Below are 26,386 nucleotides of genomic sequence, written 5' to 3'. Positions count from 1 at the left end.
GATAAGCAATAAAGAACTTACACTTTCAGAAATACGCGGTACAAGTCTGCCACTGATTCATCAACGTGTTGGTGCCCTCAGCCTCTGGCAGAAATCATGTAGCAGCAGACAGTGGTTGAAGCTGCCAAGTCCACTTTAGGACAGATGGTGTGAAGACCCACTTTAAAAGGGACGGCTTGAAGGTAGGTGATTTCAACTTTTCTATTACTAATTCTAGAAAGTACTGTTTAGAACGTTTCCATCATTTAGAAGGTTTACATGTTTCTTGATATAAACAGAATAATTCCTCAAGTAAATTATAAATTTCATTTCCATACAATGAATAGCAAAAGTAGAGGAAAGGGATAGTACTGATTTTATTTCTTTAAACTTTTATTACCCTTAAGGATTAAATGATGGGGAAAATACAGAGAAAGTTTTCCCTTCCAAAGGATCTTTAAAAGACAAAATGTAAGAATGCCCTCTTTCATTTCTATTTTAGAGTTTTCTACTTTGTGGATTCAAATACTGACTCTGCTATTTAGTAACTGTGCGTCTCAAACTCTCTGAACCTCCTATCTCACCGATGGTAAAAATGGGAGTTATATCACTGAAGCTGTCAGGTTTACATGGAAAGGGCATATGAAAACAATAGACATAATGCCCATCACACACTCCACTACTTCTCTCAGCAAGTGTTTTCTAGCATCTGCTAGAGGGCAGTCCTAGTTGAGTGGTAAGATCACAGTGGTGAGCAAAATCCACACACAATCCTTGCTGACTTAGAGTTTATGGTGCAGAGTGTCCCCGTGGGTCATATTGAACTTCCCACAGCCTCTGACCATGGCAGGACCTTTCACAACTCTGTGTCTTTGGGAATGGCATTGCCTCAGACTAAACATACCCTCCTGTTCTTTGCTCCTGGGCAGAGTTGGCTGCTCCAGTCTCTGTGCTCCCTTATCCTTGTTCATATCTCTGTCACAGCACTTAACCATGTCATCACCATTTCTCTGCTTTCTGGACTGCCTCCTACACTGGACTGTACGTTCCTACAAGGGAGGATATCAGTGTTACTTTTAACACAGAAGACACCTTAATGTTTAATAAATGAAAGAATGAATTAGTGGCACAAGTACATAACAGAGTGTTACACATATCTTGTTTTTCTTCTTTCTCTTTATTTCTCAGATGGGTGTCCTGAAACTTGCACAGACATCAAGAACCCATAGTAAGCTCCACATTTCCTAAAGTTCTTTTCTGTGCCACTCATTTAACATTGAAGCATATACTGCTTTATAATTTTCCCCATCCCCTATCACTAATGAGTGCTTACCATATATTAGGCATGCTCTGAGTGCTTTACATGAATTATCGTATTCAATCCTCACAACAATTCTGTACGATATGTATTATTAAGCCCATTTTACAAATGAGGGAATTGAGACGAAGGATAATTAAGGGACTTGCCCAAGGTCACAAGCTACTAACCAGCAGAGCTTGAAATCTGAACCCACAGTCTCCCTCCAGAGTGAGCACCAACATTTCCTCCCAAAGTGGAGCTGCAGCCTTCACCAAGGCAAGTTGTGCCTAAAAGCTCCTTGATGCTGCCAGTGGGATCAAATAATTTCTCCATTATTTAGATGGATCAGCTCTTTTGGCTTGTCCTGCTTGGTCCTCAGCTCCAGATTAAGATTACCAGTTAGCCTGCAGCTCCTGTCCTGCTTCATCTTAAATCTAGTCTAGAGTGTTTCATCCTTTTTAAACCTTTGGTTCCTAGAGTCTTTTCCTATCAGTCAAAAAGATTTGCAAAGTTTTATTTTCCATAGATTACACTACAAAAACAACAAGGCTAGAGAGAGTGACTGTTCCACACTGTAACCCCAGCCCTCTTCCCTGTTCAATATTACTCTCTAGTCTTGACCTACTAAGATTCAGGGTGGCTCCACTGGCCATTGCAAAACTCTCTATGCCAGTAATTCTGAGTGGCTCCTACCTACTCCCTGGCAAAAACAACATAGGCTAGCACACCAGGACCTGCTGCTCAAATTAACCCATTGCTGTGCTCTCCCCAACTAGATGATAAAATTCCTGGGAAAAGACACTATGCTTCACACTTTACCAGCTTTATCCACAACACAATGTAAGGCTTACAATTTAGGGGAAGAAAATAGAAAAGAATAAATGACTATATGAATAAGTCAACAAATGACCTTGGGTCCCTCGTGAGAGGGACAAAAACAAATTTTACTGCTCATCCAGTACATGCCAGGCCCTATACCAGACACAGGGTATCCACAAAGAGTAAAACAGTTGTGGTCCTTGCTCCCCTGGAGTTTAGGGTCTACTGGTGAAGTAGACCTTAAACAACTAAAAGCACACTGTGACAGCTCCCTCCCCTGAGGCAATGGTCGATATGCTAATATAATGGAGTCACAAAATCAAATATATTTGAGGGCTGGTCAGGTATTACAACGTATGAAGAACAGAGAGTAAGTAATAAAGAGTAGTATGTCTATGGCAAAACAGAAAGTACAAGCTTGAGCCAGAAATGTATATTATTCTTTAATGTATTGTATTGATGATTACACAAAGCATATGACAGGCTGGATCCAGCCTGCTATATGCCATCTAACCCGAAAAGGATGCTTCAGAATGTGATTTGTTTTTTCAAATTGTGGATTACTGCACTATACCATAGGATTTAAAGATAAACAGACTACTTTCTCATGGAAGCCAAATCTTAGTAGGTTTTCTATAAATACTTCATATTCCTTCTTCCCTCCTGTCTTTGGGAGGTCTTTAGCAAGTTTATATGCTCAAGCTGAACCATTTTATTAACTGACCTTGAAATCTTGCCGTTCCCTTAATAAGAGAGGAAAAATTAACTGGACCAAAAGAAAATATTACCAGCTCTGGACCAGAAAGTGCCAAATATGCAGGCACTTCTTACTGAAAATCCTCTGGGTGTTTATGTTCTTTCTCCTGAGCAGCTCCTAAGCTCATATGCATTCACCACCAAAGTGCATTCTTAATGCTCTTGGCTACAAGCACTTGCTGTCTTATTTCTACCCGTAAGCATAGAGGAAGAACAAAATTATTTTTTAAATACTGACATCATTCATCTTATTTTTAATACGTTTGGCTATGAAGCAAGGAAGACAATGAAATTAAATATACCACTGTACTTTCTCTCACAGAAATGTTATGACTTGAGAGCCTGAATAAAGGCACAAGATCAGAGCCACACATTTCTACACTGTTTGTAAGAAAATGTTTTTGATAAACTGCACTGTTAATGATAGAAATAACATTAAAAATTTTATGTGGTCATTGACTTATAAAGCAGAGTTGGAAATATTTAGTATAGTATCTTAAATTGTACATTATTAGTCAATCTCAAGTGGCGATTAGTAAACATTTGCTGTCCTAAAATAAATAAACTACTAGGCTTACATGCTTTTCATAATAAATTATTGCACAACAGATCTCAACTTCTGTCTCTACTAACAAGGCAGCTGCGGCAGAGAAAGGTAACTGTCTACCTAGTATCTATTCTCTTTCTTCCTTATTAATAAACTCGTATTTCAGTGGATGAAGAGGAGCAGCAATGTACCACCTTAAAAAAATATTTCCCAGCTTTCTATGGAGATAGCCATGTAACAGAATCCTGATCAAGGAGATTATGTGGAAGCTGCTGTTTGGGGCTTAAGGAAAAAATCTTTAAAAGAGTGACAGACCTGGTTCTGGCAAAAAGAGATACACCAAAAAGAAGTCTAGGCTCTTGGAAGGTTCAGGCTCATGGAAGGTCCAGGCTCATGGGATGTAACTTCTAAAAGCTTGGAATTTCCCAAATGACAGGGACATCTTTGTTATTCATGGTGGGCCCCTCCAACCACATCTGACAGTTTATGCTTACATTTTGGGTGACTCATGGAAGGGCCCTAGAAAATTTATGCTAATAAGAGGACTAAGCATGGGAGCTGGCCAACGCAGAAAGACCAGCCATGTAATTAAAGGATAGGGGTGTTGAGCCAGGTGATATCGATCCAGTCTCAGGGGAGGGAACAAGAGAAGGCTAAAGACTGAGTTCAACCAAGTGGGCGATGATCCAATCAATCATATATACATATGATGAAACCCCAGTAAAAACTCTGGACACCAAAGCTTGTTGAAATGCCTGGGATGGTGATAGGTACTACTACAGATTGATGCTGGGAAGGTAATATATCCCTGAGGACAATGCAAGCTTCCTGTTTGGAACCCTCTCAGTCCCAGATTCTGCCCAATGTATTTCTTCCTTTGGCTGGTTCTGATTTATATCTGATTTGCATCCTTTTGCTATTAAAAAAAAAGAACTGTAATTGTAAGTATAACACTTTGCTACATGCCTGAGGAAGTCTATGGGGACCCCCAAATTTGTAGCCAACTGGTAGGAAGTGAGAATGGTTCTGGGGACCCCCAAACTTGCAGCTGGTGTCAGAATCTTGGGCAGACTTGGCAGTCTGGAAGACTGTTCCCTTAGCCTCAAGTCTGGCTGCCTTTGTCTTTTCTCTTCTCTTTTCTGGACACAACACTTGATGTAGAGCAGCCATCTTGTGACAACAAGGTGGCAACCATATGCCAGGTATATCAGACAGGGTTCAGTCAGGGACATAGAACCCACTCTAAGTATTTCAAAAAGGATTTAATGCAAGGACTTAGGCGCTTACACACTGGAAGACCAAGAGACTGGGAACATCACTGCTAGCTTTCAGGTTTGCCACCACAACTACAGTCCAAAGAATCAGGAGGTTGCTATTGCTACTCAGGATAGGAAACTGCAGGAAAAAGGAACTACAGAATGAAGGCATGTGATTCAGAATGGAACGCCCAAAGCAGATGCAAAATCTCACAACTGGCAAGGCCCAGGCATCTGCCCACCACTGCCAGAGGAAAATAATGTGGCTTTTTTTCCTCCCTCCAGTCTTCACAGGCAGAAAGTAAATCACAGCCAGAACCCCACAGTGAAAGCAGTCCAGGAATATTTTATTCAATGAAAACATTTATGTCATTCTGTCTCTTGATCTTAAACTTTTTCCTAAAAATTGTATATTCAAAACTACCATGTTGCTTGGTATATATGGCAAAGCTTTTATCACATATACGAACATATGTATTGTCAGGAGTTTATAAATAATATTTTGGGAGACTATTTTCATTTTTCTTCCAAATTCTGAAATCTTAAAAGGTATGAATTAACAAAGCCTCTTAGTGGAGGAAGGAATATGACAGTTGCTGCTATGCCATGAGCAGCCACTAAAGGTATACAGCTTAATTATGTGCAAAAGTGATTTGACGCCAAGAGTTAATGGTCTCTGGACATTTTTGCTCAGATATCCTCATCAATAAAAATGTCTAAGCATAAACTTCCAATATATGTATATTTATTATTTATTTTTATTATTCACAAGTGCTACTGTACTAATATAAATACTATAGAAATGTAGAGAAAAATTAAAAAATGAAAAACATTTGCTTAAATAAAATACTACAAAAATACTATTCAATATTGAACATGGGCCATTTAAAATTTTTTTATTTTGTGTAACTTTTCTATTGAGATAAACTTCACATGACATAAAATTCACCATTTTAAAGCGTGCAGTTCAGTGGTTTTTAGTATATTCACAATGTTGTGCAACCATCACCTCTAATTCCAGAATATTTCCATCACCCCAAAAAGTAACCCCACACCTGTTAGCAGTCACTCCCAATTCCTCCCTTCCCCATCCCCTGGCAAACATTAGTCTACTTTCTGTCTCTCTATATTTGTCTATTCCAAACATCTCATATAAATAGAATCATACAATATGGCTCCTCATCTTCTGATATGTTTGTTTAGCAGTTTATGAAATGACAATTTGAAAACTTTCCAAAATCAGTTTTTTGGTTCATGGTTTTAATTGTGATCATATCTGGAAAATAATAACAAAAAGCAATAGATCCAAGCAGAGGCACATCATCTCTTTCAGTCCTACCCATCAACCATTTTGTTGAAATCTGGCTAGGAGAGTACTCATTTTCTCAAAGTATTCTTACAAATAAACCAGAAGGTGTTGTATTTTCATATTTTTAACAATCAGTCTCAAATTCTCTTCAACCATTTTCACAAGTTTTAAACATACCTGAAATTTCTGATTCCAGATTTTAAAGTAAGAAAATGGTAAGAGTTTTGTAATAACACAGGCATGTAGTTTTCAGTCACAAAATCACACAGTAATGTTTAAATTGCTAAATGTTTCAAACATCCTTCTCTATAACATGAATTTATTTCCCAAAGTAGTTGCTTTGTCATCCATTATCATAACATTAAATTTTGCTTGAAGGACAGATTAGTGTGTTTATTTTTTTTAAACATCTTGATATGTAACATCCTGGGACAGCAGACTTTATGAACCACCCATCTATCCTATGAAGATTTAAAACTAGATAACCTGTAAATCCACTTAATCTAACACAAGCAAACTGCAAGAAAACTGAGTATTCTAAAAGCGAATATATGAGCGTGAGCACCACTGTTATTCCATTCCAAGGTGTGCAAATCCCTTCTTCCCCCAGGTCACTCCTGAACTACACATGACAAGTGGCCATCAGACCCAAGGACCTAGCACGGCACAACAAATATTAGTATAGCTGAATAACACTTTGCATTTGTAACTTAAAAAATGCAAATGGAACTTTAGACATCTCTGCCCCCAACATCAATGGATCATCTTGCACATTCCACTATAGAAAATACTAATCATAAAAAATGGTATAAAGGTTTTTTTTTAAAAAAAAAACGAATGAATTTAGCAGTGACTGAATATACTAGGCACTCAGAAAATATTTGTGAAAGGGAGGGCGGCAAAGAGGTAAGGAAGGGAAGAAGGAATCAGAGGGGCTAAAGAATTTTAAAAGTTGATATAGCCTGAGGAATAAAGTCTTACTTATCAAAAAAATTATTTATGAATAGAGATTTTCTATAAAACAAACAAAATGTTACCATTATGTTAAAATCCATGATTTATTAGAGTAATTAAGAAATTAGGAGATAAGACCTAAGAAGAGAGCCTAGGATCGAGGATTACCTTTACCTGTGCTCTAAAATCAATTTTTTGGGCATAAGCAAAGGAATTTACATTGGAACCAGAGGCTCCTGACAGGATAAGGATATGGGCAAGTATCCACATCATTTAAGTGTAAGGTTACATAAGCATAGGAGGCCTTATAATTTCATTTTACGTTAATTTGACTTTAAAATTATACTAGAGTACAGTTATACTGTGTACAACTGTACAAAAATCTCATACAGTAAGAAAGGTTAATTGAGAGTACTTGAAATATAAGTATATTCCAACTTAGTAAACAGTTATAAAGTTACCTGAACAAAAAAATGAAAGCCAAGGCATTAAGTGTTCATAGATCACTACAGTGCATTGTTTATCACTGTCCAACAAGTGTTTAGAACAAAAGGCAACTATTCACTGAACAACAATAGAGTTTTTAAAGAAGTTCAAAGCATTTATGACTTACTGGAGCTATGAAAACAGGATTTACTTAATATACTGTTGCATGAGAATAATATGAAAAGATCTCCTACCTTTGTGATAAGAAGTCGGTACCTATCCAGCATTGCCTGGTTGTCATGGCAGCCTGCTAATAATTGCCATACCTCTGCCCTCAATGCTTCAGGAACACCACTCTTCACCAGAGTAGACAGCCCTTTTGGTCGCGCACCAAGATTATTGTGCCTGAGAAAACAAGAAAATAAACCATTCATACTCCCTTCACCACTGCTGACCTGCTGTTGTTATGAAAAGTATATTGATGAGTTTATATAAAAGTGCAAGACTGGATCAGGAGAAAAATGGCAGGGAGGGGCATGAAATAATAATAGTAGTGCTTAAGTTTAGTAATGTCTTCAACTTTTTTTCTTGATTCCATCTTCTTTATTAGTGAACCATGTTATTCCACCCACAAGGAAAGTTCTTTCTTCTCCTCATTTACTTTTTAATCATCCTATGAACCTACTCATAATAATGAATATGTTAACTATATATTTCTAGGCAGCATTCCAAGGCATAAAAAGAGCCATCTGAATCCCCTGAGATGAACGTATGACAAGTTGGCTAATGATGTGTGTATGGTAAGTGTTGGGGGCAAGGAATGCTGAAAGTAGATCAGGGGCCTATCACACCTTGACTATATACCTCTACATCCTGACCCAAAGTGCTTCCTAAAGCAAGAACCTAGACCTTTCCTCCAAAACATATACAACCTATCCAACTCCCCAGCAACATACACTTATCAGCCTTACCCATTTCCAAGGGTGTTTAGAATTGGAACAATGAAAAATACATTGTCATGAAGTCAATGATCACATAGTAGGTATGCTACTATGATAATCTGCCCAACTGAACAAGAAACTGAACTGTAGTTCCCAGTCTATGCCTAGCTTGAACCTGGAGCTATGTTCTATGCCTTTTTGTTCAGACTTTATCTCTACTTTGCTGCTCACCTTTGATCTCTTAGAGCTGATCCTAGTGTAATCATCTGGACTCCAAACCTTAATGATGTACTCTGGTTTGGTCTAACATCCCAGGTTCTGGTTTCAAGTTTTAAGCCTGAAAAGTCATAGAAACCATATGTCTATTTTCTAAAATTGGCCTCCCATCTACTTTACCTCCTTCTCTATCTTTACACACTCTTCCAGCTCCAGGCCAGACCTCAGTTTTGGCATGCCCTTCATCTGAAAATATGTTCCATGCTTTCCCCATCCTCTCATAGTCCAGCTATCTTGGAAAAACTGTAATAAGTTCCATAACTCGAAAGTTCAAGTAAACTCATCTCATTAATATCTTTAATAAACCATCAAATTCATGACCATTCTGCTTTCTTTCAGCCTCATAAAGGAAAACGTTTATATTGTTGAGTTAGGGAACCTAAGCTGATAATACTGACAGGCTTGAAGCAAAACAAAGTAAAAAGAGGTAGAGCTTACATGATTTAACATGCTACGACACCATTAACATAATTATGCTGCTAAGTGAAAAAAGCAGGTTTCAAAATAGTATATATATGGTATTATTTAAAATACACATTCTCTCTCTCACACTCTCTCCCTAACACATACTATTTTGAAACCTGCTTTTGACATGCACAGAAAAGAATATGGAAGAATAAACTCCAAAATATCTATGTAATGGAATTGAGAGAAAATACTCCTTTTATTTTCCTATACTGTTTGAAATATTTACAACGGTCTTGAATGTTTTTATAATAATACACCAAAAAAACCGTTTCAGGTCTTTAAATTTCTCTCATGGACTTCAATTAAAACATAAATTTAGTTAATTTGGAAAAACACCATAGCTAAATATGTTCCATAAAATATGTCAAGTAGATAGAGTATTAACTATTCTTGAGAAGACTTATACCTGAGTAAACTGTATGACACATGGATTTCCTTCCTACTGCCTCTTCTTCACTATCCAACTGAATTTAAGATTAGCAAAAGAATACTGCACCACAAGAGAGCCAGGATCAGTCATAAAAGGATCTTTTTTGTAATTTATTATTTGATTCTGATTACACTTTTGAATAGGAAAAACGTATGTGGTTTTGAGGGCTAGGAAAGTTTCTGTACTCTTAATGTAAAAAAAGAAATGAGTTAACTAAAAACAACAGTGTGCAAAGGGCTAAGCTCATTTCCTATGAAATTAAATGCAAAATATGCTGAATTATGAGTCCCATAATGTACAATATCATATAAGAATTCAAATTAATTAAATATATTACATATTATACAGAAATCAAGGTCATCACTGTGTATCTACAGCTATTAAAATTCCAATAAATATCTCCTATAAAAGAAACCTTTATTCCACCCCACATCACACTCTAGATATCATACTGTCTCCTACCTTGCACATCAAATTTCTCTAAAGAATCGCTGTATACTCAATCTCTATTTCTTCCCCTCACACTCATTCTTCAGCTCAACTCAACATGGCTTCTCTATCTCTCCTAGAAACAGTTTTCACTTAAGCAATACATGACCTCTCTATGCCACTAAACTCAAAAGACATTTTTCACTCCTTTCACTGTTGACCACTTTGTTTCCCTCGGCTTCAATAACAAAGCACTCTCTTTTCCTCCCACCCACAAACCCCACTGATGATTGCTTCTCCTCTATTAACCTCTTAAGTATTCTGAGCTTTTAATCTCTCCAGTTTCCCTCAGTGATCTAATTCTCTTCAGTCTCTTGTCTCTGGGCATTGTCATCCATGCCCATGTATTCCGAGCTCCAGAAATCAACATGCTCAAATCTAAACTCATATTCTTTCTCCCTAAACCTCATCGTTTTCCAGGGTATCCTACCTCAGTGATTGTCACTACAATCCAACCAAATTAGAAACCTAGGCGTTATGGTTGACATTACTCTCTGTCCCATAATCCATTACTAATCCATCAAGAAGTCTAATGCATTTTATTTTCCCAACCTGTCCAAAATCCATGCACTTCTACTTCCACTACCACCAACTGCAGTCACTCTACAACCTCTACAATGACCTCCTAACATCCACTCATCCTACTACGATATGCTTCCAATGCGGCAGACAAAATGAAGAGGACAACCAGCTTGATTAAGTGTTATGTTGGCTCAAATTACTTTGTATAATGATTTATATAAGATTTTGAATCTGGAATATCTCTTCCTACTCATGCATACACACACCTTAAGGTTAATAGTCAACAGTCCCTAATACACATTTTACCATAATATGATTCAACTCAACCAACATTCAGCTTCTAGCTGACCCTCAGCCATCTGTTTGGCTGGGTATAATAGAAAAGTCTTTTCTCCTCTCTTAAAAACCCAGGCACTATTTATCTTTACAGACTGACATTTAAAAAGAACTATGTCATTCATAACACAACATGATTAGCAGCTTTAATTTACTGATTATTCTTGTAATGACACAGTAATTATATTGCATATAGCACCCTAGTACTTAAGAGATACTAGTGGATACTAAGCTAAATGCTACTAGTATACATCTATGACCAGAGAAGACCCAAACAAAAGAACAATCTATAGAAATAATCATTGTTTCAATATTTCTAATAAAAATATAACTATATATGGCCATTGCTTTAATAGCGTACAGCATTAACTGCAGCTATCAAGAGACCTGGAAATGGGCTAGTTATGACAGGTGCCGAACTCTGCACTAGAAGCAAGATAGTTACCAAATTATTCAAAAAGTCACACATAAACCAGACATATACTAAACAAGTAGTAATCGGGCAGTTTTTAATGCATGAATATAAACTCCACAAGGGCAGGAATCTCTGTCTTCTTTAGTTATATATCCCAAGCACCTAGAACAGTGCCTGGCATATAAAAGGTCTTCAATACATTTTAGGTAAATGAATAGGTTTATGAAACTAAATTAATATGATCAACTACTAAGGCTAAGCTAAAGAATGCTTTTTTAAAAGCAAACATTCTCATTGATTCTAATAGCATCATAAAGCTGTTTTATATTCATCTAGTTACCTTCAAAGAGGCATCTTTTCTTGAAACTATCTGGGCATGTAAGAACTTTCTCTATTGTTAAAGCTGTCCAGAAGAGAATTTCAAAGGGAAGGTATCATTTCTAACAAAAACAGCAGAGAAATCAAGAGATGAGAAGAAAAGCCATTGAATGAAACTGAGTGGTCACTGATGGAATTAGGAAAGTTTTGATAGAGGGGAGGTGGAAGTAAGTGGTTAGAAGATATGAGAATGTGAGGGCAGCAGCCTGACCCATGTTAAAAGGTTTTCTCAGAAAAGGGAATAGCTAGAACTGAAACTAAAAGATGGAGAACATCAAGTAAAGTTAGGCATTTCTCCTTCCACTATTAATGATAAGACCTAGATATGTCAACCTAGGTCTTACTTTAAGTTAAACAAGCTACATGAAAAAAAGTTTCAAGAAAAGAGACACATTAAAGGTCACTGGATAAATCAAGAACACATATTTTAATCTGATCTGTATGTGTTTTTGCCGGGTTTTTTCATTAGTCAAAAAAGTGGAACATTATATTGATGTGAAAAGGAAGGAAGCTATGGATGTTCATGCTTAGTGATTCAAATCCTTCATGTTTCCCAAGTTTAGATTTTTTTTTCCCCCTGTCAAGTCTGCTGATGCTCAGCTAGGTTGAGAAACCATGGATTAAGAACACATTTTCCCACTGTGATAATAAGTATAGCTATGAAAAATATAATCAAAGTGCCTATTAAATGCATACTGACTTTCTGAAAGTCTAATAAAAGAGAATAAATAGTTTGAAGATGGTTTTATTTATATATAATAAACTATACTCAATTTTTACCTCAGAGGTTCACTTCATCTTTTTTGGTTAGAAAATCTTCCTGCCACAAAAGCTGACTTACATCTAAGGGTTCAGCATCAGCACTCTGCTTTCTTAAGCTATCCAGAAATAATTCTGCCCCAATTCCTTAAATTCTTTAAATAATTTAATGTGTAAGTCATCAGCATTACCATTCTGAATATATTCAGGAAAAAGAAATCTTGCTACAACTTCAGTTTGTTTCCAAGTCCTCCCTTCACAAACATCTCCTCATTTCCTCTCTCCCTGACCCTCTCCCTCTCCTCTCTCAATCCCTGTTTCCTCATTTTTTTTTTATTTAGTTCTTTCATCAAGACACCTTAACTCCAGTGTTGTATGAAGACCTCCACCACTGAACATTTTATAGTCTGTTTTCCATTTTCTTTTCCATAGTATCCTTATTTTTTTCTGATTATTTCAAATTAGTATTAAATAGTCTTCCTTTATATCTTTCTAATAGTGTATTTCATTATCTGAATTCTGATTTTATCCATAAAAGCTTCACTTTATTTTAATAGAGTGATCTAGTTGTTTTATAATAAGTTGAAAATACTTTCAACTATGTTTTATTTAAAAGTGCCTTGAGAACACAGGCTGTCTCCTCATAAAAATCTCCCCAAAGCACAAAATGTAGTGTTTTCCCCAAAAGGTGCTTTACCTAAATAAATCACAAAAATATCTTCATGTAAGTCCCTAAGCTAGTATTCCTAAGACTCACTGAAAAGCTCTAAAAAAGATGAATGTTTAAAAAAGATATTCCAAGAGCAATTTAAAAATTTTGTCAGTTCTTGTGTAATAGATATAAACTCTCAAACAGGCAAATTTTATTGTTTTCATATGAACTGTCATGACACAACTGCAATAATAAGCCAAATAAAATAAAAATACATACTTGAATTGTAAAAGATCCAGCAAGTTTTATAAAGGTCTAAAAATCAGTTATCTTAGTCCTTTAAAACAGTTCCCTCAGATTCTTTCAATGAGTTTCTTGAAGTCCACTACTAAAAATATAATGTAGAAAGATGGTATTTTATTTCTGCAAAAAATGTACACTGAATGATAGCTGAGAAATCCCATCAACTCTACTTCAGAATTCTTTCTCTGTTTGGAACTCCTCTCCATACAAAAGACCCATGAGTTTGGTATAGACCTCATCAACCCATGCAATTACATCGTAACTACCTTCTCTATTAATACTTTCTTCCTACTCCAAAATTACCTTTCTAAATAATAAAAAGCATCATAGCAATTTCACCTTTAAAATATTTGTTGGGGATTTTCTTTATCACATTTATTGTATTTTTTTTTCTACTTTTGTGTTCATTCGAAAATTTCCATTGGGTCCTCAGTGCTAACAGAAGCATTTATCCATTATGTCACAATTATCTGTTTAAATGTCTATATGCCTCTATAAGACGGTAAACTCTTTGGGGGTAGGAATTATCTCCTATTCATATTTAAATCAGCATACAATTCCTAAGAGAGAATAGATGAATTTTTTAAGTTGGGTAAAAAATCAAGTGATTGTCACTTTATAAAAAAGAAATTTCTTAACCATTTTCTTAACAAAATGGTTAAGAAATTTGAAACAACCTCATTGTTTCAGTTATTTTGTTAAAATGGTCTGTTATGAGTGTATATTCCCACCCTTCTTGATTATGAACCTCAAAGGTAGGAACTGTGTATTTATCTATGTATCTGTATGTATATGTATCTATGTCCACCATACTGCCATTCTCATGATCTCTCTTTAAACTCATATGAGAAGTCTGGGAAGGGTATCAATTTTCCTAGTTTATTCTCTCTTGTGCTAAAACTTCTACATGCTCCTATAAAAAGTAATCCAGAAACCTATGTACATTATAGAAATGGCAGCCTGTCCAACTGGTTAAAAAGTTCTGGCTCTGGAGCCAGACTGCCTAGATTCAAATCCTGTCATTTACTTGTTGCATGATCATGGGCAAATTATTTATTGACCATGGGATCTTGAGCAAGTTACCTATTTGCTGCCATTATCTGTTGTGTATTTTTATACTAGCTACCTGACATAGCTGCACCTCCATTTTCTCATCTGTAAAATGAAGATAATAATAATCCCTAGGTCAGAGGGTTGTCATGATGATAATTAACTAAGGTATCTAAAGTGCTTAGAACAGCACCCGACACACAGTAAGTACACTTAAGTCAGCTATTACTTTTGTAGCCATGCCCCACCTTTCCTTCTGTTACAATGAATGTTCTGCGCTTCTAAATACAACTCCTCCACTAGTCAACAAGTCCATCTCTTCTTGCCTATTCATCGACTTCTCTTGCAACTGTGTCCTCTTCCTCTGGCATTATCAAATTTTCTCTTCCTACTAGATCATTTCCAACAACATACAATGTGCAGGCTATATCGGCCATCCTAATTTTCAGAATAATCTCTCAACCCACATCCACTTCCTAATTATGTCCCTATTTCTTATCCTCTCCTTCTAGCAAAACTTCTCCGAAGACCTATCTATCTATAACTGCTGATTATCTTTCCTCTTAGACATAGTCCAATCAGGCTTTCATTCCTACCTCTCCACAGAGGGGTTCTGGTCCAAGTAACCAGTGACTTTCAAATTGCTGGACCCAATGAAATTCTCAGGCTTCCTCTGACTTGACCTATCAGCAGTTGATCACTTCCTCCTTCTTGATAGTCTTAATTCACTTGATTTCTACCTTGGTTCTCCTCCTACCCTTGGTTCTCTTCCTCCAAAGGATCTTTCTTGGACTCCTTTGCATGATCTTTCCTACTCATCTTTCCAACTGCCAAACACTGGAGTGGCTGAAGGCTCAACCCCTAGATGACCATCTATATTGACTGCCTAAGTAATCTCAAGATTAAGATATGTAAACACATAGATTTTAATTAATAAAGCAAATTAATATCAATTATGTAAATATAAAATTTTCAATAAAAAAAAAAGTTTACCATCTTCCTAGCAATTCTCCCCAAGAATATAGGATCTTCTCAGGACAATCCTTAGACACATCACCTGTTCCACTCGAGAGTTCATTATCACTCTCTGCAGAAGAAATACAAAAAGAACAAACATTATATTACATACTATATTAGATATTAATGTATTTTAAAACAAGAAACATGACCGTGTGTCTAATGAACAATCAAATAATACTTTTGCTTAATTATTATACCCATTGCAAAAATAACAGTATTTCATTAATACATTTTATCTTTAGTGCCTCAATAAATATTTTCAAATCACAAGTTTTTATGAAAATTCTTGTCTACAGTTTACACAGTATGAAATTGAAAATACCTATAAATAAATATCTTTACCCAAAGAGAGAAAATTTAAAAGCTAATGGTAACATGATTAGAAATTCTTATATGGTGCTTTATTCATCAGTTGAACATTCTCAGAAATTAATATTTTATTTAAATTATTTAAATTATTTTATTACTATAGTTATTAATATTTACTGAGATAAATAAATACTAAAAACAAGAGTCAGACATATATATCAATATATAACACCAAGAAACATGTATAATATGATACAAACACACAACCAGAAATCTAAAAAAACTTTTTAAGGTTTTTTAAAGATATATTGATAAGTACAAGATATTTTTGACTAAGGAAAGATGAAACTATTTGGTCTTTTAAAATGGCAACTGTATAAAACATCCCAAGATGTAAAGTAATCGTTTCAGAAAGAATAAGATAGGTTGAGTTACAGTTTACAATCAGTGGTGAAAATGAGTAATTCTAAGGTTTATAAATCTTTTTTGAGTGGTAACAGTTGGTAGAGAAAGGAGATGTAATGGCCACAATTCACCTACATTATAACAAAGACTCTGACACAGTACTACCTAAGAAAAGGCTGGAGAAGTATTGTCTGAATGATGAAATAAGCTAGATAAAAATCTGTCTGGCTGATGGCAAGTACTAAGGTTTTTTTTGTTTTGTTTTGTTTTTTTGCAATATGCGGGCCTCTCACTGTTGTGGCCTCTCCCGTTGCAGAGCACAGGCTCCAGACGCACAGGCTCAGCGGCCATGGCTCACGGGCCCAGCAGCTCCGTGGCATGTGGGATCTTCCCATACCGGGGCACGAACCCGTCTCCCCTGCATCGGCAGGCAGACTCTCAACCACTGCGCCACCAGGGAAGCCCAGTACTAAGGTTTAATCAATGCTGTTACAGTATAGTAGGGATTGGCATTAAGTGAATCACATTGGGATCTGTGTTAAGAACAGTTTTACTTAGCATGCTACAAATCCCATGATCCAATCATAAACTCATTCATGTATCAGTGGATATATTCAACACCAAAAATTAATATGATAAATAAAGGTTTATCTGGCAAGGTTAAAAAATTTGGTCATATCCATCCGAAAAGATTTTATCACATATTTAGTAAAATATAAACAAACTATATGCATACACACAGACAAATGCTTCACCATATTTAGGATGATACCAGATAAACAAGAATCATGAGGGACATTTTATTCAAAAAGTAAGTATTGGGACTTCCCTGACAGCGCAGTGGTTAAGAATCCACCTGCCAATGCAGGGGACATGGGTTCGAGCCCTGGTCCGGGAAGATCCCACATGCCGCGGAGCAACTAAGCCCATGTGCCATAACTACTGAGCCTGTGCTCTAGAGCCCGTGAGCCACAACTACTCAGCCCACATGCAACAACTACTGAAGCCCGCACACCTAGAGCCCGTGTTCCACAACAAGAGAAGCTACTGCAATGAGAAGCCTGCGCACTGCAACAAAGAGTAGCCCCCACTCACCGCGACTAAAGAAAGCCTGCACACAGCAACGAAGACCCAATGCAGCTAAAAATAAGTAAATAAATTTATTAAAAAACAAAACAAAACAAAAAAAACTAATGAAAGCCAAAATTTCAAAAAAAGTAAGCATTATTCTGGATGGTGGGATGAAGGTTAAAAGGATATACACTAACATCACTGCTCTAGAAATACCTCACATAAGCAACTCTATGAACTTTGCAACAAGTTCATCATGAAAATAATAGAAATGAGATATTTTTTAAAGCTAAAGTACATGAAGTATTACTAAGTACTGGAGGAATAATGTTAACAGAAACAACTGAAGCCTTAATATTAAAATATCCTAATGTGAACTACTACCCCTTACAATCCTTATAATTTTTTAAACTGAACTGAGGCACTTCTGAGAGTCATATGAAATGAATAAAGGAAACCTCATTTAAAGTGAAGTCAGGAAGCCATGGAGGGGCAGTTCTCACACATGTATCATTCACCGCAGCTTACAGACCCCAGCAGGAAGAAAGATTTCCTCCTGATCCAGCAAGGACAAGCTGCCCGCCATCTGCAGCCAATGAAGAACCCCTGCAGCCCTCCCCAATTTCCTCCTTTCCTCTATAAAAGCAAGGCCCTCTCATCCGTTCTCCAGATATGCCTATAGTTTACCATTTTTTGCTTGTCCCAAACTACACATCTCTGCTATTCCAAATAAACTTATTTTGCTGGTAAAAAAATTGGCTGGTTTTGTTCGTTTAAAATCAGTAGGGAAAAGGGACACTATTAAAAGTTACACTGGAAAGCAGGTTAAACTTAGACTCTCAGGCAAACAGACTGCTGGTCACCCCTCTTATTAATTAGTACCAAGCATAATATAAGTACTTATAAATTGATACTCAGTTAAGCAGGGTCCAAGACATTCCTACTTTATACTCTAATTTGCTACACAGTAAATCATAATACACCAAGGTGCCAAATTATGTGATGAAGTTGTACATGCTAAACTGGCGACCAAAATCTAAGAACACAATGAAAAGGAAAAAGAAAAAAGGAAACAAACACTGATAGACATCATTAATCTCTTTTTTTTGCGGTACGCAGGCCTCTCACTGTTGTGGCCTCTCCCGTTGCGGAGCACAGGCTCCGGACGCGCAGGCTCAGCGGCCATGGCTCACGGGCCCAGCCACTCCGCGGCATGTGGGATCTTCCTGGATCGGGGCACGAACCCGTGTCCCCTGCATCAGCAGGCGGACTCTCAACCACTGCACCACCAGGGAAGCCCTATCATTAATCCTGATTATGATAAAACTCAAAAAGTATTACTGATATACAGAATCTTTCAGATTCTTATTATTCTTGTTGGGAAAGGAATTCCTAAGCATGAAACAAAACCAAGATGCTATAAGAAAGAATAAGAAATATAACTACCTATAAATTAAAAACTTCTATGAAGTAAGGTACAATATATATTAAAAAACAAGCAAAAAAAATTTTTCCAACATATGACAGGGCTATTTTACCTAATATACCAAGATCTTACTAAGCAATAAAATAAAGAACAATCCAACAGAAAATTGGGCCAATGACATGAACATAGTACAGGTCAAAACATATAAAATACAACTAGCCAATAAAGATATTAAAGAAAGCCCTATCTCAATAATTTTTCAATGCAAATTAAAACAATGAAACATATTCACCAATTAGACTGGCAGACAGTATAAAGAATAATAACACCTAATGTTGATAAAAGTATGGGGAAACAGACAAGAAGGTTGATGTTTAAACGAGCAATCTTTTTTAATTTATTAAGATTCTAAATTAATATACCATTTGATCCAGCAACTCCACTTCTAGAAATTTATTATCCAGAAATACATATGCCAAAAATATATATGTAAGAGGATTTTCATTGCATCACTGCTTATAATAATAAGGAATTGAAAACTATCAGGAATCCATCAATAGGAGTTTTATTAATTAAATTATAGTATATCCATTCAAAAGAATACTATCCAGTAGTTTAAAAGAATTGGTGAATCTTTATATGCTAACATGAAAATCACCTAAAATATATTATTTGGTGATGAAAAGAAACAAAAGAGTAATTTTAAGTATGGTTTTATTTTAGTAAATATTGTTACTTATATGATTACAAAGACCTTTAAAAATAACTGTAAGCATATACACCAAACTATTAACAGCAATTATGTTCCAGCACCTAACAGTATCTTATCGCATAGTAGGCACCCAATAAATATTTAGGGAATGCATATTTCACTTTTAAGTTTTATATTTCTGTAATATTTTTATCTTTTAAAATAAATATGCATAACTATAATAATGGGGAAAGGATTTTAATTTTTTAATGAACCCTGTTGCTATATGAAACAAAAACCTATTTTATTATTATAAATCCCTACTAATATGTCATGAAACATGAATGATAACAATGCCTTGTCTTCCTGACAACCTCCCAAGTTACTGTCCACCACAAAAAGGAAATCAGAACTGTAAGCACCTAGACTAGCAAAGGAGAACCCCAAGGAGAAGGAAAGAAAATGGGCACACTGAAGTAAAACCAGATCCCTGATGAACAATTAAGGCAGAAACAACAGCAAGTCAGGGGCCAAATATTTGGACAAAAATAGGACTTAGCCAAGGAAGATAGGAGTCCCAAGCTTTTATTGACTGTCTGCCTTTTTTATTTATATTCCAGGCACTCTTCTAAGTTTTACAGGCATTAACTCACTTTATCCTCTAAACAACCTAATGAGGTAGTCACTACTAGTGTGCCCATTTTAAAGGTGAGGAAACTGTGGCACAGAGAGGTTAAATACTACTGACCATGAGTCTTATATATTTACTGGCCATCTTGCTAGACAGGAAGAAAGGGGGCTAAAGAAAAGTAAATTTAAGTCTCTACTATATTAGATAAGACAGAGTTTCTAGGGAGGACTAAAGAAATAAACTAAGAAAAAAATAAGAAAGAAAAAAGACACGAAGTGTGGTGGAAAACATAGTGAGGAGGTTGGCAAGTAAAACGTGACAAAGAAGAAGAGAGAAGGAACAATGGAATCAGGCAGAAACATAAAATGATAACTCTGAAGGTTCTGAAAAAACAAATGCGCTCCATTCTACATAAAGAGAAAAAAAGAGAGATAGTGAGGACAAATGAAAGAAGGCTGGGATTCCTATCCTTGGCTAAATCCTAATCCATCAAAATTCAGGTCAGGGGCTTCCCTGGTGGCGCAGTGGTTGAGAGTCCGCCTGCCGATGTAGGGGACAAGTGTTCATGCCCCAGTCCGGGAAGATCCCACATGCCATGGAGCGACTAGGCCTGTGAGCCATGGCCGCTGTGCCTCCGTGTCCAGAGCCTGTGCTCCGCAATGGGAGAGGCCACAACAGTGAGAGGCCCGCGTACCGCAAAAAAAAAAAAAAAAAAAAAAAAAAATTCAGGTCAGGAGTTACCCTCTTCTGGCTAGGCTAAGTGCGCTCCCTCTAGGCATCTTCAATCATAGCACTTACCACATCCTATTATTATTGACTGTTATCCTCTACATCTTCTCCCATTAGACTCAGTTTCTTGGCAATGGAGACTAACTTTTATTTCTATATTGCCAGTGCCTAGATTAGTACTTGGCCATAAGACCGATAAAAGTTTCCTAAATGGATAATCAGAGGGGAGGGGAAGAAGGAAAATCCATTACAACTAGAAAAAAAAAATTAAAAAGTAATGCCTTGAAAATTAGTGACATTTAGTGTATGAACATCTGTGTGCAGACATGGGTAAATGGGAACCAGGTTCATTCAATCATTCTTAACTGGTCCTGGAGCCAAACTGCCTGCATTTGAAACTCAGTTCCACCACTTACTAGCTGTGATCCTGGTCAAATTATTTAACCTCTCTATTCTTAAGCAGCCTATTTCTAAAATGAGAATAATAACAGTATATATTTTATAGAGTACTGTAGGAGTTAGGCAAGTTACTATATGCAAAACACATATTACAGTGGCTGGCAAAAGGCAAGAGCTATATAAATGTCAGCTATTAAAGCTATCTTGAGACGTAAACCTGGGGTCCAGACGCAAAACCCCCAGACATAAACCCCCCAGGTGGTAAACCGGGCCCAGATGTAAAACTGGGATTCGGAAGTAAACCCTCAGACGTAAACCCCCCAAGTCGTAACCATGGAGCCCAGATGTAAACCTGTGGGCTAGATGTAAACCTGGGTGGAAGCCATGACCTGGGCCTCAGACACCTGCCGAACCCCCGATGCTGCACTCAGGAGCAGAGAAGGCGAGCGCCCAGCGCACTGTATGACTCAGACCCAACACCCAGCCCTCAGGTGACTGCACCTGACTGGGAAGCCCCTGACAGGAGGCCGCCCACAGGCGTCTCCGGGATCCGAGGAGAGGAGCCCCCGACAGGATGCCTGGCCCTCAGGCAACTCTGAGACAGGAGAGCTGACCAAGCCATGTGGCTGATAGGGTCTTGGTGCTCTGGCCAGGTGTCAGACCTGTGCCTCTGAGGTGGGAGAGCCGAGTTCAGGACATTGGTCCACCAGAGACCTCCCAGCCTCAAGTAATATCAAATGGCAAAAGCTCTCCCAGAGATTTCCATCTCAAAGCTATGACCCAGCTCCACTCAACAACCAGCAAGTTCCAGTGCTGAACACCCCATGCCAAGCTAGCAAGACAGAAACACAACCCCACCCATTATCAGAGAGGCTGCCTAAAATCATAATAAGGTAACAGACATCCCAAAACACAACCAGATGCGGTCCTGCCCACCAGAAAGACAAGATCCAGCCTCATCCACCAGAACACAGGTACTAGTCCCCTCCACCAGGAAGCCTACACAATCCACTGAACCAACCTTAGCCACTGGGGACAGACACCAAAAACAACGGGAACTACAAACATGCAGCCTGCGAAAAGGAGAGCCCACACACAGTAAGTTAAGCAAAATGAGAAAACACAGAAACACACAGCAGATGAAGGAGCAAGGTAAAAACCTACCAGACCAAACAAATGAAGAGGAAATAGGCAGGCTACCTGAAAAAGAATTCAGAGTAATGAGAGTAAAAATGATCCAAAATCTTGGAAATAGAATGGAGAAAATACAAGAAACATTTAACAACGAATTAGAAGAACTAAAGATCAAACAAACAATGATGAACACCAAAATAAATGACATTTAAAATTCTCTAGAAGGAATCAAAAGCAGAAAAACAGAGGCAGAAGAACGGATAAGTGACCTGGAAGATAAAATAGTGGAAATAACTACTGCAGAAGAGAATAAAGAAAAAAGAATGAAAAGAATTGAGGACAGTCTCAGACACCTCTGGGACAAGATTAAACACACGAATTTCGAACGATAGGGGTCCCAGAAGACGAAGAGAAAAAGAAAGGGACTGAGAAATATTTGAAGAGATCATAGTTGAAACTTCCCTAGTATGGGAAAGGAAATAGTCAATCAACTCCAGGAAGCGCAGAGAGTCCCATATATGATAAATCCAAGGAGAAACACACCAAGACACATATTAATCAAACTTTCAAAAATTAAATACAAAGAAAAAATACTAAAGGCACCAAGGGAAAAGCAACAAATAATATACAAGGGAATCCCCATAAGGTTAACAGCTGATCTTTCAGCAGAAACTCTGCAAGCCAGAAGGGAGTGGAAGACATATTTAAAGTGATGAAAGAGAAAAACCTACAACCAAGATTACTCTACACAGCAAGGATCTCATTCAGATTCAACAGAGAAATCAAAGGTTTATAGGAAAGCAAAAGTTAAGAGAATTCAGCACCACCAAACCAGCTTTACAACAAATGCTAATGGAACTTCTCTAGACAGGAAATACAAGCAAAGGAAAAGACCTACAAAATAAACACAAAACAATTAAGAAAATGGTAATAGGAACATACATATCAATAATTACCTTAAATGTAAATGGATTAAATGCTCCAACCAAAAGACATAGACTGGCTTAATGGATACCAAAACAAGACCTGTATATATGCTGTCTACAAGAGACCCACTTCAGACCTAGGGACACATACAGACTGAAAGTGAAGGGATGGAAAAAGATATTCCATGCAAATGGAAACCAAAAGAAAGCTGGAGTAGCAATTCTCATATCAGAGAAAACAGACTTTAAAATAAAGACTATTACAAGAGACAAAGAAGAACACTACATAATGATCAAGGGATCAATCCAAGAAGAAGATATAACAATTGTAAATATTTAGGCACCCAACATAGGAGCACCTCTATACACAAGGCAAATGCTAAAGCCATAAAAGGGGAAATCGACAGTAACACATTCATAGTAGGGGACTTTAACACCCCACTTTCACCAACAGACAGATCATCCAAAATGAAAATAAATAAGGAAACACAAGGGCTTCCCTGGTGGCGCAGTGGTTGAGAATCTGCCTGCTAATGCAGGGGACATGGGTTCGAGCCCTGGTCTGGGAAGATCCCACATGCCACGGAGCAACTAGGCCCGTGAGCCACAACTACTGAGCCTGCACATGTGGAGCCTGTGCTCCGCAGCAAGAAAGGCCACGATAGTGAGAGGCCCGTGCACCGCGATGAAGAGTGGCCCCCGCTTGCCACAACTAGAGAAAGCCCTCACACAGAAACGAAGACCCAACACAGCCGAAAATAAAGAAATAAATTAATAAATTAATAAAAAAAATAAGGAAACACAAGCTTTAAATAACACATTAAACAAGATGGACTTAATTGATATGTATAGGACATTCCATCCAAAATCAACAGAATACACGTTCTTCTCAACTGCTCATGGAACTATCTGCAGGATAGATCATATCTTGGGTCACAAATCAAGCCTTGGTAAACTTAAGAAAATTGAAATCGTATCAAGCATCTTTTCCAACCACAATGCTATGAGACTAGATATCAATTACAGGAAAAAAATCTGTAAAAAATACAAACACATGGAGGCTAAACAATACACTACTTAATAACCAAGAGATCACTGAAGAAATGAAAGAGGAAATCAAAAAATACCTAGAAACAAATGACAATGAAAACATGACGACCCAAAACCTATGGGATGCAGCAAAAGCAGTTCTAAGAAGGAAGTTGTTAGCAATACAATCCTACCTCAAGAAACAAGAAACATCTCAAATAAACAACCAAACCATACCTAAAGCAATTAGAGAAAGAAGAACAAAATAATCCCAGAGTCAGCAGAAGGAAAGAAATCATAAAGATTAGATCAGAAATAAATGAGAAAGAAACGAAGGAACAATAGCAAAGATCAATAAAACTAAAAGCTGGTTCTTTGAGAACATAAACAAAATTGATAAACCATTAGCCAGACTCATCAAGAAAAAAAGGGAGAAGACTCAAATCAATAGAATTAGAAATGAAAAAGGAGAAGTAACAACTGACACTGCAAAGGACCATGAGAGACTACTACAAACAACTATATGCCAATAAAATGGACAACCTGGAAGAAACATACAAATTCTTAGGAAAGCACAACCTTCCGAGACGGAACCGGGACGAAATAGAAAATATAAACAGACCTATCACAAACACTAAGTGGAGACAGTGATTAAAAATCTTCCAACAAACAAAAGCCCAGGGCCAGACGGCTTGACAGGCAAATTCTATCAAACATTTACAGAAGAGCTAACACCTATCCTTCTTAAACTCTTCTAAAATATAGCAGAGGGAGGAACACTCCCAAACTCTATCTTCGAGGCCAAGATCACCCTGATACCAAAACCAGACAAAGATGTCACAGAGAGCGATAACTATACGCCAATATCACTGATGAACATAGTTGCAAAAATCCTCAACAAAATACTAGCAAACAGAATCCAACAACACATTAAAAGGATCATACACCATGATCAAGTGGGGTTTACCCCAGGAATGCAAGGATTCTTCAATATACACAAATCAATCAATGTGATAGACCATATTAACACATTGAAAGAGAAAAACTATATGATCATCTCAATAGATGCAGAAAAAGATTTTGACAAAATTCAACACCATTTATGATAAAAACTCTCCAGAAAGTAGGCATAGAGGGAACTTACCTCAACATAATAAAGGCCATATATGAAAAAACCACAGCCAACATCATTCTCAATGGTGAAAAACTGAAACCATTTCCCCTAAGATCAGGAGCAAGACATGGTTGCCCACTCTCACCACTATTATTCAACATAGTTTTGGAAGTTTTAGCCACAGCAATCAGAGAAGAAAAAGAAATAAAAGGAATCCAAATCAGAAAAGAAGAAGTAAAACTGTCACTGTTTGCTGATGACATGATACTATACATAGAGAATCCTAAAGATGCTACCAGAAAACTACTAGACTAATCAATGAATATGGTAAACTTGTAGGATACAAAATTAATGCACAGAAATCTCTTGCATTCCTTTACACTAATGATGAAAAATCTGAAAGAGAAATTAAGGAAACACTCCCATTTACCACTTCAACAAAAAGAATAAAATATCTAGGAATAAACCTACCTAAGGAGACAAAAGACCTGTGTGCAGAAAACTATAAGACACTGATGAAAGAAATTAAAGATGATACAAATAGATGGAGAGATATACCATGTTCTTGGATTGGAAGAATCAACATTGTGAAAATGACTATACTCCCCAAAGCAATCTACAGATTCAATGCAATCCCTATCAAACTACCACTGGCATTTTTCACAGAACTAGAACAAAAAATTTCACAATTTGTATGGAAACACAAAAGATCCCAAATAGCCAAAGCAATCTTGAGAAAGAAAAACTGAGCTGGAGGAATAAGGCTCCCTGACTTCAGACTATACTACAAAGCTACAGTAATCAAGACAATAAGCTACAAAGCTACAATAATCAAGACAATATGGTACTGGCACAAAAACAGAAATACAGATCAATGGAACAGGATAAAAAACCCAGAGATAAACCCACGCACATATGGTCACCTTATTTTTGATAAATGAGGCAAGAATATCCAATGGAGAAAAAATAGCCTCTTCAATAAGTGGTGCTGGAAAAACTGGACAGCTACATGTAAAAGAATGAAATTTAGAACACTTCCTAACACCGTACAAAAAAATAAACTCAAAATGGATTAAAGACCTAAATGTAAGGCCAGGCACTTTAAATCTTTTAGAGTAAAACATAGGCAGAACACTC

At 37.0% G+C, this 26,386-nt stretch overlaps 1 protein-coding gene across 7 annotated transcripts in view; it reads right to left on the bottom strand.

The window, feature by feature from the left end:
* The window catches only part of RABGAP1L (RAB GTPase activating protein 1 like), a 687,421-nt gene that overhangs the window by 488,544 nt on the left and 172,491 nt on the right, over positions 1–26,386 (bottom strand). For all 7 annotated transcript variants that reach the window (XM_067728697.1, XM_067728698.1, XM_067728699.1 and 4 more), the window contains 2 exons: positions 15,359–15,452; positions 7,601–7,751 (listed from right to left, as the gene is read on the bottom strand). In XM_067728697.1, the coding sequence (XP_067584798.1) occupies positions 7,601–7,751; positions 15,359–15,452 (245 nt within the window). The remainder of the gene's footprint in view (positions 1–7,600; positions 7,752–15,358; positions 15,453–26,386) is intronic.

This window comes from Pseudorca crassidens, chromosome 2 (genome assembly GCF_039906515.1).
Source record: "Pseudorca crassidens isolate mPseCra1 chromosome 2, mPseCra1.hap1, whole genome shotgun sequence".
Taxonomy (NCBI): Eukaryota; Metazoa; Chordata; class Mammalia; order Artiodactyla; family Delphinidae; genus Pseudorca; species Pseudorca crassidens.
Note: the sequence above shows the minus strand (reverse complement) of the source record. Positions and strands in the feature narration are given on the sequence as shown.